We start from the raw sequence: 14,517 nt of genomic DNA, 5'->3' as shown, positions 1-14,517 counted from the left end.
AAAACATTCTCCCCTGACCTCTTTTCATATCAGGTGACCCAACATGGTGTCGCGACCCCTAGTTTGGGAACCTTCGGTTCTGTTTCTATATAAGAAGCCTAGTTTGAGCTTTAGCCATTTACATGTTGAGTTCATCAACGTAAAGACAGTTGATCATCCAGCTAAATCCCATTATTTAAATGCAGAGACTTGATTAATTTAAGAGCCATCTAAGCATGAGTGCAAGTGTATTTTCAACCAGCTGTTTGGACCTATTAAAAATGATAAAATGTGTTTTCTTTGCCTTTAAAACAAGTTTCAGTTGTAATAAAGACCCTTGTAGTGTCCAAACATCTATCTCCAGCTGCAGTAATGCTTGATCAGCTGTCAAAGCAGTAGAGTACATGACTGTGTCGTCAGAGTACAGATGAATTTACTCTGTCTTCTCATCACTGATATTATTTACGTAGAGAGTGAACAAAAATGGATCAAGTATAGAACCTTGAGGGACCCCTTTAATCAAGTCCAATGGCTCCAAACAAATCCCATCTACTCTGACAGCCTGACTTCTGTCCTTAAGATAGTCATGAAACCAACAACAAGCATCCGGTCCAAGTCCTGTTGACTACAGTTACTCAAAACATCACGTGGTCTACAGTGTTAAAGGCTTTAGATAAATCTACAAACATGGCGGGACACAGTACTTATTATTGTCTAAAGCATTAGCAATATAATTTACAACAAGTACTGTGGTCGTAGTGGTACTGTGTTTTGGTCTGAAACCAGATTGAATGCTGGAGAGAGTATTGTTAATTGTTAAAAATTATTGTAGTTCCTTATTTACCAATGACTCTAGAATCTTTGCCAAACAGGCAAGTTTAGGATGGACCGGTAATAATCTACTTCATTACCATCAACTCTTTTGTGGAGTGATAAACCAAAACATGTTTTCTAAGCTTCAGGAATCTTTCCAACGACTAGTGTTTGATTGAAAATGTGCGTCACTGTAGGAGTGACAGGAGTGAATATGGACCCAGATTGTCGGCACCTACTGATTTCTTGGAATCTAGCCAGGGGTTCACTAGTGAGTAGCGGTAGCATACAGTCAATGTCCAGGATCCATGCCCCCGAGTCAGCAGGTGGTGGCAGCTTTCCTCATCATATTGTGGACTCATCATTTTTGATCAAGGATGAGCCCACAATAAGGGCAGTGGGGCTGTTGTTTGGTCGATTTTTTAAAGATGTGTCTCTTTTAAATGTTCTTCCCCCTCTACGGTTGTTTGGGGCTGGTTGTAGGACTGCTGTGTTGTAAATTGCAGAGTTGATTGTTGTTATGGGGCCTTCAGCAGAGACCTTCAACTCTTCCAGCACCAGCATTTTGTTTCTCAGATCTACGGCATCACTTTGCTAGGTAGCCTGTTAACTAGCAGGCCTATGGAGCCAGCTGATGCTTCTGTATTAGCTTCCATATCAGGCGCTAGTAAAACTAGCCAATGCTAGGAAGCTTGTTAACTAGCAGGCCTATGGAGCTAGCCAATGCTTCATAGAAAGCCAGTTTGGTAAATACTGTAGTTATGTGTGGAGGTAATCTTTTCAAAGTAAATAAAATCTTAAAAATATTATTAAAACAAACATAAAACAAGGAAACATTAAAAATAAAAATAAATAAAAAAGGCTGGCTAAAGCAGCTAGCAGAAAAGCTAATTGCGACTGACAGGCATGAAAGCAGGAAGTGATGTTTGGTTATTGATACTGGGTTACTGATTTTGGGTTATTGACATTGGTTTATGGATTTTGGTTTATGGGATATTGATGGTTGGTTATTGTTGCTAGGTGATGGAGATCCGACCCACTAGATCATTCCTGGTGGAGTTGTTCTTGACCACTGTGAGAATAATCATCATTCAAGTTAATCTGCACTGTTGTATTGCACTCACAAGTTAAGGTTGGACACAGACACCTAAACAAAACATCTACCAACATGTTTTTCTCAACAGCGTAAATATTCATTTTGGGTTATGTAGTTAATAAAGATTCCAGTTGCACATTAAGTTTAGAAAATGTAATGTAACAAGGAGAGATGCCAGGAAAGGACACTCAGTTTTATTGAAGAGGGATAGGAGGAGAGAGGAAAAAGAATCAGAACCAGACAGACCTCTCTCCTGTGTTGAGGTGTTGTTCTCCGGGGCCTCCTCACGGTGGCGGTTTTGGAGGGATGGGAGGGGGTGTCCTCTGCTCCCTCTGTCATGGGGCTGTCTTCCTCATCTTTCGTCCTCCCACATTGTGTGTCGTTATCTATGTTGGCCTCCGCCCCAAACTGCTCCTTGGGAGCTCTGAAATATCTCCTCTGATTAGGTCCCAACGGGATCCAGCTGTGCGAGGGGGAACATTCCAGAAGTTCTTACCCGCACCAGCTTTCTGTGGGTAGGAGGTGTGCCGCTGATTCCATGGCACATATGAGCTACAGTACATAATGTTTATACAGGAACCTCCTCACTGCTGACTTGACTAGCAAAACGTTGTAAGCCAACTATGTTGTGTCTTTCCTTTCATCATGGAGTTGGCCTGTGATGTCTTTCCTTTCAATATGGAGTTGGGCTGTGACATCTGATGTCTTTCCTTTCATCATGGAGTTGGGCTGTGACATCTGATGTCTTTCCTTTCATCATGGAGTTGGGCTGTGACATCTGATGTCTTTCCTTTCATCATGGAGTTGGGCTGTGACATCTGATGTCTTTCCTTTCATTATGGAGTTGGGCTGTGACATCTGATGTCTTTCCTTTCATTATAGAGTTGGGCTGTGACATCTGATGTCTTTCCTTTCATTATGGAGATGGGCTGGGACATCGGATGTCTTTCCTTTCATTATGGAGATGGGCTATGACGTCTCCTTTCATCATGGAGTTGGACTGTGATGTCTTTCCTTTCATTATGGAGTTGGACTGTGATGTTTTTCCTTTCATTATAGAGATGGGCTATGACGTCTCCTTTCATAATGGAGGTGGACTGTGATGTTTTTCCTTTCATAATGGAGTTGGACTGTGATGTTTTTCCTTTCATCATGGAGCTGGACTGTGATGTCTTTGGAATCTGTGAATGATTGCTATAGTCAGAATATACTTAAAGCTGGTTAGAACTTCTGCAAATGGACTGAAACTTAATGGACTTCAATCTAACTTTAAATTATTCCTGTGGCAGTTTAAATCAGACATCAAAAAGCCTATATGTCTCTAGGGAACTGCCTTTCTAAATTCCAGACGAGTCATTGGTAACGTTTTTGGGGTCTGTGATTCCGTTTGGGGACTCTTAGGTTTTTGGTTTCACAGGCTATTCTAATAATACTGTAACATGAAAACTCTATTTAAAGTAGTTTCCGGGAATACTTTGAGCATATAGTTAAATGGAAAGAAATTGCAAAAGAGACCCATCAGTTTGCAACAGAGCACAATGAACTGAAAAAGATTGGGAGGGTCAATTGTGTTTTTCTTTTGCCTCTGCCATCCTTGTAAAGTAATATTTATAATTTTTATTTTAAAACCAGGTTATTTGAAAAATGACTGATTTTCTGTAAGGAATGTATGTGCTACAAAGACTCCTACAAATGTGAGGCCTATGTGATTTTTATGTTTAATCAACATGGACAACAATTTAGACAAATCCTCAACTCATATGTTCTTAGAAGCATTTGTAAATTATCAGGAGGTTCAAGCTGGGCAAAGGAGAGGTGGAAGCTGGGCAAAGGACCTTCAATTTGTTTCATAAGCAATGGCCAACTAGGCAAACTGGAATTCACAGGCCAGTGCCAAACTAAATTTAGAACTTAAAGAGGAACAAGGCTCAGAGGGGTGACCAGTCCTCTTCTGGCTGTGCCAGGTGAACATATTAAGAGTACAAATTGTAATAATTAATAAATGCATGTGGGCTGAGTCCAGAGTCTATTTAAACTTAGTCAAGGTCGGAAGCATGACCAGATGGACAAGGACAGGGACAACACAGGGGAGGTCTCAGCACAGTGGCAGCTGAAATCATCAGGTATCATCTTGATCTGCAACACAACCAGGAGGACTTTGGACATGGACAGCAATGGATCTTTCAAGCCAGGTACTCCGCAGGTGTGGGCCAAGGATTTATAGTGGAGAAGGAGAACTGATCCTACTACCCCAGGACAATAAAATTGCAGTGTAAGACCATGGGCCCTACAGACAGGAAATCAATCCACCCACATTGCCAAGCATCAACCAAAGGGACACCCACCAACCGCAACTACCCTGGATGAGGGCCAAATATTGCCAGCAGAGAACAGCCCAATTGCACAAGCGCGCAACAGAGCGACAACAAGCCAGTGACTCCACCCCCAAATGGCACTGGAGGGAGGGCATCCCAGTAGCGATGAGAGCCCACCTGGCAAGACAGCAAGGGTGGACAGTATCAAGCCTTCTGGTCACCTTCACGCCCCTGGGCCAGAATAAACAAACCAATGTAAAATGTATTTTCAGTCTATAAACATACATTTCTCATGAATATAAGTTTTATACCACAGAACACATAACAGTTTCAGACAAAATCACAAAATATCTCAATTTAGCCATAAAACCAGATTGTATCAGAGGTCTGGGAAGCTATTAAAAGCTGTATAGTCTGTAAAAGCACTTTGGAACAATCGCTGTTGTAAAAGGCTTTATAAAATACATTTGATTGATTGATCGATTAAGGCAATTCCCTGTGGAAAGGCACCTAATGTAGATTGGCTAATATCTAGAGTTTATTAAAATAAACAACTGATATTTAAATAAAACAACTGATAATAAAATAACAAATGTTTAAATGAAACTACTGATTTTGCTCTTTGTGGTTTTTATGTTGCTCTTTGGGGTTTTTATGTTTTTATGTTGCTCTTTGGGGTTTTAGGATGGATATCTGTATAAACCAGTGGCAAACTGTGACTATTCGAGCTAGGCCCTCAGCTGAAGAAAAAGATCTGATGTCATACATATACAGTAGATAGAGAACTTGAATGCCTGTGTTGTGTACAGAGCATGACTTGAGACCTTTGTTGATCTATGTAGGAGAAGCAATTGTTTGATGACAGAGTCAAACGGTCTGAAGCCACGCCTCGGCTGTAACTCACAGTTGCAAATCATAGCAGGAACCACGTTAGAAGGAAATATCGTTGTTTCAAAGAAACATTTGCCAAAACAGTCACTCAAGTAGTGGCGGAATAAATTCAACCACACAACTACTCACATTGTTTCAAGACCAAGGACAGTAAATGCTGTCAGACAGGAAAAAAGTTGCACTGTATTCAATGTTTTATCTGGATACAACACAAAATGTCATGTACCCAGTACTTCCAATTGCAATGACATTACCTTTCTTTTTACCACATAACCAGTGATCGAAAGTTTAAATAATATTTTACACATTGTATTCAAAGATATATGAACAAGTTAGTAGCAAAAAGCAAGCTGTAGATGAAAACACAAAGTCCACTCACCTGTCCGTCTTTATGAAATGGGCAATGGCAGGTTAGTATAGGTCGTCTTTTGATTTTAAAGTTCATTTAGCTTGTCTTTTGAGATCAAAGCCAGGGCTGACAATCGGGCCATCGCCATCCTTGTACACTCACTGCAAAAAGCTAGCCAGCAAGCTCTGCTCAAGCGTGTGAAAACAAGATAAGGCTTGCTATTGGCTCTGAATGTGGTGTATACTTGAAGTCAATTTCAATGATGGTGGCTGGTGCCTTCTATTCAAAGCCTGAGGGCCTAGCCAATGAGCGTTGAGCACAGCTAGATAATGTCTACCAAGATACTACCAAAGAAAAATTCTGATTGGATATTTTTTTCTCTTAACGCTTCTTTTTTCAACACAAACTGAAGAAATTCAATAAGATGATCATTACAATTATAACAAAAAAGTGATAATAGATTAAAAAAAAATATATACAGCTTTGCATCTATTCTTAGGCCCTCGATGAGGCCATAGAGGGCCCAGGCGGTGTCCCACTAATTAACGAAAATTAACAACACAACTGATGGTAAAACAAAAAACTGTTAAATAAAACAATGTATGTTTTAATACATAACAAAACTAAAGGTAAATAAATCAACAGATGATAAAATAAATCTACAGATGCCTAGATGACACAACTGTTGTTTAAATAGCTGATGTATAAATAAATGAACTGATAGTACATAAAAAATCTACTGATGTTCTAGTAAATGAACTCATATATCTAATATATGAAACTCGTAAATCAGTATAAAACAGGATGTCTGTCCATGAAGCTCTCATTATTAAAATACCACTATACTTTACTTCTCTGTTGACAAACAAATGTACATACTATCAGATGGTCTGTAGGATGGATATCTCTGAATGTCTCTTAAATCTCCATCGAGTTAGGTGAGTCAGCTTTGAGTTTGTTTTTCTCAGAATGACCTCCAAGACACTTAAATGTGTTATGAACTGATGCTTTTAGGACAGGGATGGGCACCTTGGATGAGCAACTGGAGATGCCGAAGTGTTTTAAATGAATTTGGCTTGCGGGTGCGAAGGCCCAGACTGGTACGTACTGCTGAGCTGAATGAATCAGACAAAACCAATAAACAGTGACTGGAAGGACAGTAACCACCCATCCATCTTCTCCCTGCATTAAGGGGCTTTGGAGGTGAGATCAGAACAGGTCAAGCAGCAACACCTCAGGGGTATTTGTTATTGTTTTCATGGTCAGGAAGTGAGTGTCCAGGGAAAACCTAATGATCTTATAATACACCACTGTTCTGTCACACGTGCAACAGTGTTAGAGATTTTTTTTTTTTAAGTAATGTTTGTTGTGGAATTATCATCAACAAATCAATTAGCATCATTAAAATAAACAACACACATTACCATGGAAAGGACTGCATCTACAAACAGCCATTGTCAGAGCCTGTTGGGATTACAACAAATGTAATGACGACAAAGTCATTTTAGTAACATTTACATAATATGTGAATTCCATTTTCTGTTCTCACTAGATAAGGAGGAACACATGGTCAACACATGGTCAACACATGGTCAACACATGGATTCAGCACTTTAGGATTATGTATTATTTGCGTCCTAACAAAATAAAAGTTTTGGGGAGAAGGACCAGATCTCCTACCTCATCAGTCATTCCACTCCAATACACAGTGAACAAGACCTTGTCCTGAGCCCTGGTAAACGCGACATCTGTCAGGAAAATGTCCCCTGTCACCTTGGGAAGGTGACGTGTGACAGTTACGATATTCACCTGTTTACTCAAAAATATATATATGTCTGACACAAATATGGCCCGAAGAACACAGTATATGACATTATATCCACACACACACACTAACATCAGGGGGAAGACATACACTCACAAACGCACAACCCCATTGACTAACAGAGGGAGGTTGAATCCCCAAGAGAAAACAGAGCATGAATATGTATGATGCATTAGTTCCTTTATTATATCATTGACGAGGACAACATAACACCCCTTGACAACACTGCTGATACAGAGAAACAACAACGGCTTCAGATTGCTGCTGACACTTATTAAAGGGGAATTTTACTCATTTACACATGGACGTTTTTAATAAAGTGTTACCATGTAGTCACTTGCCATTGACTGTAAGTTAATGTGATAATCTTATTCACACACATTTCCACTGTGCCCTAAATCCATGCTGTTTTCAACAACACAAATATGGACTCAAAGAACGTTACATACAAAAAAATATATATAATATTTAGTGTAGAGACTTAGAGGAATTCTAATATATTACATGAGTTTGTAGTGCTTTGGGTGCAGAGTACTCGAATAAAATGAACAACATTATGGATATTTCTTGGGCTGGAGATTATGGTACAATTATTTAGTGTTATTATCCATTATTGGATAATTCCACACACACTTCACACAGTGTTGAGCGTTGCCTGGGTTATTTGAGGGAATGAACATCGCGCTCAGAGTGCTCTGATTGATGTTGCAATAATACCATGTTGAGGTAAGATTAATCAAACCTCTGGATTTTTATGATCATGAGGATATCCGTGTACAAGAATCACGTGTGTCAAACAGATACGATTATGGAAAAGACTATGAAAACATTGGCACATCCCTGACACTTTCTAAAACCCTTTACAGGTACATAATTAATAGTAATGTAATGAAACAAAATATGTTTTGGGGATCAAGTACAGACAAAGACGAGGTAAGTTAAATTCCCTGTAAACTGCACAGCCGACCCACTGCCTCAGATTTCTTCATTGAAGCATCATAACTCTAATTCATACTCAATCCATTGATACAATAATCAATATCAACATGGCGTGGATAACAAACAATGCACAATCCTTGAAAGGACATGTTGATAGCAGCAGGTACTCTGGTGATCCACGGGAAAAACACAAAAAAAAACATGACAAATAACCAACCACTCAAACACTAACAGACCAGAACGAATGGAGTGACACTGAAACAGGTTTGAAGTGACCCGTTTACCTGGAAGTGGTTTTACAGGATGTCCATATACAAGAACTGAGGCATGACTTGAAATTCTGAGTGTTTAATTTATCCATTTAGAATTTAATTAACCGTAGATAAACAAAGCATGGCCTCGCATAAGTGGATGGAAAAGCTTCTCATGTTCCTTGGCTAAATATATATACTTTGAATACACTGTCACGAAGTAACAACAAATATTGTCTGGCCACACTGTACAGGGACAAACAGTGAGCAATAGCCTAAGATGTTTTTTTCCAACCATTACCTCTCTCTCTCTGCCTCTCTGACTCTGTTAACAAAAATAAATAAGTCCTTCACATAGAAGAACTGTCTGGAATAACACATTAACTGGCATCACCTTAATTAAGGAGTACAAAATCACAGTAATGCCTGGAACACAGTGACTGGAACGGAATCGAACATGCCACATGCTTGGCACCTGACCCATCCCCTTGTTCCAGACATCAGTCAGAGTCCATCCTTCTTAATCAAGGTGCTTCCAGAGCAGCTGCTTCTGTGTGTGTTTGCCTTGACAGCCATCATTATGAGCTGTCTTCTCTCAGTAGCCACCTGTGGTGAAAACTCTTCACCTCCACATGGGAGACAAAAGCCCCAGATTCTCTCTCAACAAAATAAATCTTCTTTCCTCCAGGTCTCGATTGGCAGATTTCTCCCCTCCCTGCTTCGTTCCCCTGCATTCCCTTCGGAAGGGGTGGCTGGTAGCCTAGTGGTATGAGAATCAGACTGGTAACCAATAGGTTTTTAGATCAAATCCCCAAGCCAGCAAAGAGACACAGAAATTCTGTTGTTCTGTCCCCTAAGCACAGGTGTTAACCATAATTGCTTCCCAGGGTCTCAACTGGGCAACCTCCTACACCTCTCAGGCAGTGCAAACAAAGATTATCCTCTTTTCCTCCTGCTTCATGTGCTCTATCTCTTCCTGTTTGCTTCCTACCAACAGATCATGGGGTCACACAAACACCAGTTGTCTCAGAAACACCCAGGGTTGATGGAGGAAATGATTATCCTGTCTCACAGCGCTCTAGAGACCCCTTTTGGTGGCTCTGGAACCTGCAAGCTCTAACATGGCTGTCAGCTGGAGAAAATGCTGCCCTCCAGGCATGTAAGTACCACCGATGACTTCCTGGTTGAGAGATCAGTGTGATAATTAAATGGAGGGCAAGTGTCAATCGTCTTCTCTCCCGAGTCAGGTGGGAGTTGCTGTGATGGACATCACAACATTTTTGAAATGAAACATGTCTTGTGAGTTAAGCTTGTTGCTGAACTACACCCCTGTTACAGTTTCATGAAGCCAGGTGGTGTCATCTCTGATGGACAGCTGCGGTGTCTGTCCAGTCGGTCGATGTTTGTCGGTACTATGGTGTCTGGGGAGGGGCTTGCGTCTGAGCAGGAAGAGGCGGTGTGCAGCGGCACGGTACTTCCTGGACATGAGGTTGTAGAGGACGGGGTTGATGGAGGCACTGAGGTAACACAGGACCATGGAAGCTACGTTAAAATCCTGGCTCAGTTTAGCCTCGTCGTAGTCATCCACCTGGGCAAACAGGTTGCGGCCAATATGGAAGGGCAACCAGCAGATGACAAATGCCAGGACTACCACCACTGAGGGGCAGAGGAAGGAGGGAAACACGAAAGTGTTACAGTTAGAGCAATAAAAACAGTAACGTAAATGGCCTCAAATCAAAACCTTGTTGGGCAACATATTTTAATAACTGTTTGAATTGAGTTTAATGTTTAAACACAAAATGTATGAGAGGACCTCATATATATATATATATATATATATATATATATAAACCAATGAATACCTGTGGACTATATAACGTTGCCTATATCCAACAAAAGTTGGAATAAATTAGTTGGTCAGGTTTATCAGTAATGATACAACATTGGATTTAGTATGAGCTATATGACAGTGATATCAAAACAGAGTAGTGATGTGACTGTGCTACGATATCTAAAGTTTTACAGTGGCTATCCACCAAGAGACACAAAGTGACTTCAACATGGGTGGAAAACCATTGTGGTTGACTAAACATGTTGTTGAAGTGCAAATTAATGTTGGTTTTTGGATGTAAACATCTATAAGGAAATGTAATCTAATTTAAAAGACTACAACTCAGTTGGGACAGTACTTCATGCTCTGGCATAATCCTCATTGTGAAGAATTCATTTTTGGAAGTGATCTCCTGTATGGATTAAATACAGCTAATAAGTACAACTTCGTTTCCAAAAACTTTGGAACTCTGTGTGAAATGTAAAGAAAACAGAATGCAATGATGTACAAATAATTTAAACCCTATATTCCATAGAAAAATAGTACAACATATCAAATGTTGAGAAATGTATTACATTAGGGGACAGAACAGCTGGATGAATACGTCCATATTATACAGAACGTGGTTTTTACCCAAGAGACTTGCTCTGGTAACACAAGGGGGCTTTACCTTACATCTCCATCTCAACTCACATTTTGGGCTGAAAGTGTAATATGTTGTTTATGTGTGAATAATCCCTGATTAGAATCAATATATCTACTCAGCCATGACATTCCTCATTTGATGGCGCATTTTGGCAAAAATAAGGACATTCATAACATGGCACTCTATTTTCGGGAACCCTTTTTGCAACCTGTGGCCAAAATCCATGGACTGCCTTTTTAATGGAAAACATATATGGTCCTAAAACATATATGGTGAAGTGATCATGTTGAAATCTGTTGTCATTTAAACTGTGGCCCTACCAACTGTTAAGGATTTAATTGCAAGACTTAGTTAAGGGTTACGGTTTGGATTTGAGTGAAGTATTAATTCCGAGTGATTGGCTTATGGTTTGGAAAAGGCTTAAAACAACCACTAGAGTGACAGGGTTTGAAGATACAGACTGGGTCTGGGGTTGTAGTCCATGCCCAAGGCCCTGGGAGCTGTAGTCCATGCCCAAGGCCCTGGGAGCTGTAGTCCATGCCCAAGGCTTTGGCAGGATGCCAAACTGCTGGACTGTAACAGAGCTCTCTGTTGTCCTTGGTGGATGATTTCAAAGGCATATATCAATGTTCAAAGGACATACTGACATCTAATCTGGACTGGGAACTTTGACTTCAGTAAAACACACTGGGACTACAAATCAAGGACAACCAATTAAGATGATTGCTTACAGTACATAGGTGTTAAATGGATATAATTTGTTCTTCAGAACAGGTATTTCATGTCGTAAAATTTACTCTGTCTTTGTACAAAACCTCCAATAGTTTGAATAGAATCCATCCTCAAGGTTGTCTAAACCCCATTTCACACCCTTGGGAGCTATTTTTAATCTAGAGGTCTTGACAGACTGTGTAAACACACTGTAGAGATTGACTGTGTTTGTTTTGTGAATTAACTGAAAGCTTCACTGTAACAAATGCCGGGTTGTTTAGAAGATCCAACTGCTGGGTTACAGTCGTTGGGTCACGTCGTTGGGTCACGTCGTTGGGATGTTTTATTTGTACAGTGCCGGTTTATTGAGATTTCTGTGTCAGATCGGAATACTGGAAGCGCCACAGGGGCTTGGGTTCTATACTTTCTATTTGGCCAACGGTGAGGGAGATCTGTTCTGTTGTACTGTTTTCACATGTTGAACAATGACAATGGCTAATCAAGGCTAACCCCACGGTATAATTTTCTAAAGCACCTATGCATTTCGTAATGTTTAGATAGTTATGACTTCAACAATATGTAAATAATAACCTAATGTACAAACTAACCATTGCAGTGTACAAACCTAACATGGTAAATAGGAATGGTATTTATTCTCACGGTCAGACAAAAATATGCCACACCCCTAATAGCAATCTCCTAATAAGCCTCCTAATAATCTTGAAAATAACATGACTGAAAACATAGCTGTTGTGTCAACCCTAACCTCGTAAAAACAAACCTCAAAAGTCTTATTCAGTCCATAATTATTTATGCAGAGCTTGGATACCAAATAATTTATTTGGTATTTATTTAGATGTTTGTAGTAGTCACATTAAATATAGAATTAACATAGAACACACCTGGAATTAACATAGGGATTAAACTAGAAATAACCCAGCATTACACCTAGAATTGATGTAGAATCATATCTATAATTAACATAGGAATTAACCTAGAATTAACTGAGCATTACACCTACAATTAACCTAGAATTTAATCTAGAAATAACAGGAATTAATCTAGAATTAACCAGTATTAAACCGAGAATTAACATAGGAATTAACATAGGAATTAGCATCACACTTAACCTAGGAAGTAACCAGGAATTAACCTAGGAAGTAACCAGGAATTAACCTAGGAAGTAACCAGGAATTAACCTAGGAAGTAACCAGGAATTAACCTAGGAAGTAACCAGGAATTAACCTAGGAAGTAACCAGGAATTAACCTAGGAAGTAACCAGGAATTAACCTAGGAAGTAACCAGGAATTAACCTAGGAAGTAACACAGAATTGACATAGAATGAATGAATGTGCATCAGCATAAAGGTCAGCAGGTTAGAGGTGAAAGGGCTCTGGGCATTGCGGCCATGACCTACCCAATATCCTGACAGTCTGCCGATGCGACCTCTCTCTGACCAGGGTGCTCGCTCCCTGTAGGTCATTTTTGCTCTTCCACAGCTTCCGTCCAATTGAGCCATACAGGAACACCAGGCAAACCATGGGACAGAAGAAATATATGGTGGACACCCAGATCATGGTGTGGAGCTGCCCGGAGCTGATGGCATAGCTGGTGTGTTTACACTGTCTGGTGTTGTAGTCCGGGTGGGTGTTGTTATCATACTCCACCCCCACCAGGAACAGCATGGGGGCAGCAGAGAGCAGGGCGAAACCCCACAGGGCCACGATGATGTAGTGGACCCTGCGTTTGGTCACCAGCACCCTGGCCCGCAGAGGGAAGCAGATGGCCAGGTAGCGCTCCATGCTGAGGGCCGTGATGTGGAGAATGGTGGCATACGTGCAGCCTTCGTTCACATAGTGGAAGAGGCGGCACACGGCCTCGCCAAACACCCAGGGCACGTACTTCCACAGGCGGTAGATGTCAAAGGGCAAGCAGAGGAAAATGAGGAGGTCGGACACCGCCATGGAAGACAGGTAGAGGTTGGTCGTTGTCTTCATGTCTTTGAAACGCTGAATTCGAAGGAGGAGGAAGAACAAGCATTGTTAAATCATGGAGTTCTCCGGCCGATAGATTTTCTGTCAGACATGGGATTCAAACCGGACACCTGCCAGTGGCCGGCCTAGTTCTCTAAGCTTTAGGATACCTGGATGATGAGGATGGTCATGGTGTTCCCCAGCACGCCGACCAAGAAGAGAAGGATGCAGATGATGGTGACGGGGATGAGGGTGGAGGTCGGGAACAGAGAACCTTCGTAGTGATGGTCGTCATAATCCATGCTTTCTGCAGGCTGGGTGGGTCTGGACGATGGCATCAGGACCCCAGGACTAACAGGCTGGGGGTGGTCTGGACGATGGCATCAGGACCCCAGGACTAACAGGCTTGGGAGATCTGGACTATGGCATCAGGACCCCAGGACTAACAGGCTGGAGGTGGTCTGGACTATGGTATCAGGACCCCAGGACTAACAGGCTGGGGGGGTCTGGACTATGGCATCAGGACCCCAGGACTAACAGGCTGGGGGTGGTCTGGACGATGGCATTAGGACCCCAGGACTAACAGGCTGGGGGGGTCTGGACGATGGCATCAGGACCCCAGGACTAACAGGCTGTTGGTGGTCTGAACTATGGCATCAGGACCCCAGGACTAACAGGCTGGGGGGGTCTGGACTATGGCATCAGGACCCCAGGACTAACAGGCTGGAGGTGGTCTGGACTATGGTATCAGGACCCCAGGACTAACAGGCTGGGGGGGTCTGGACTATGGCATCAGGACCCCAGGACGAACAGGCTGGGGGTGGTCTGGACTATGGCATCAGGACCCCAGGACGAACAGGCTGGGGGGGTCTGGACTATGGCATCAGGACCCCAGGA

The 14,517-nt window shown here is 41.6% G+C and overlaps 1 protein-coding gene across 1 annotated transcript; it reads right to left on the bottom strand.

Annotated features, from left to right (window-relative positions):
- Window positions 1-7,431: 7,431 nt before the first annotated feature.
- On the bottom strand, window positions 7,432-14,178 carry mlnr (motilin receptor). The gene is made up of 4 exons (XM_034294641.1): window positions 14,122-14,178; window positions 13,791-13,985; window positions 13,065-13,656; window positions 7,432-10,114 (listed from the first exon to the last, which is right to left on the bottom strand). The coding sequence occupies exons 2-4, from the start codon at window positions 13,956-13,958 to the stop codon at window positions 9,780-9,782; spliced, it is 1,095 nt and encodes a 364-aa protein (XP_034150532.1). The 5' UTR covers window positions 13,959-13,985; window positions 14,122-14,178; the 3' UTR covers window positions 7,432-9,779.
- Window positions 14,179-14,517: the final 339 nt, after the last annotated feature.

This window comes from Esox lucius, chromosome 1, assembly GCF_011004845.1.
Source record: "Esox lucius isolate fEsoLuc1 chromosome 1, fEsoLuc1.pri, whole genome shotgun sequence".
Lineage (NCBI taxonomy): Eukaryota > Metazoa > Chordata > Actinopteri > Esociformes > Esocidae > Esox > Esox lucius.
Note: the sequence above shows the minus strand (reverse complement) of the source record. Positions and strands in the feature narration are given on the sequence as shown.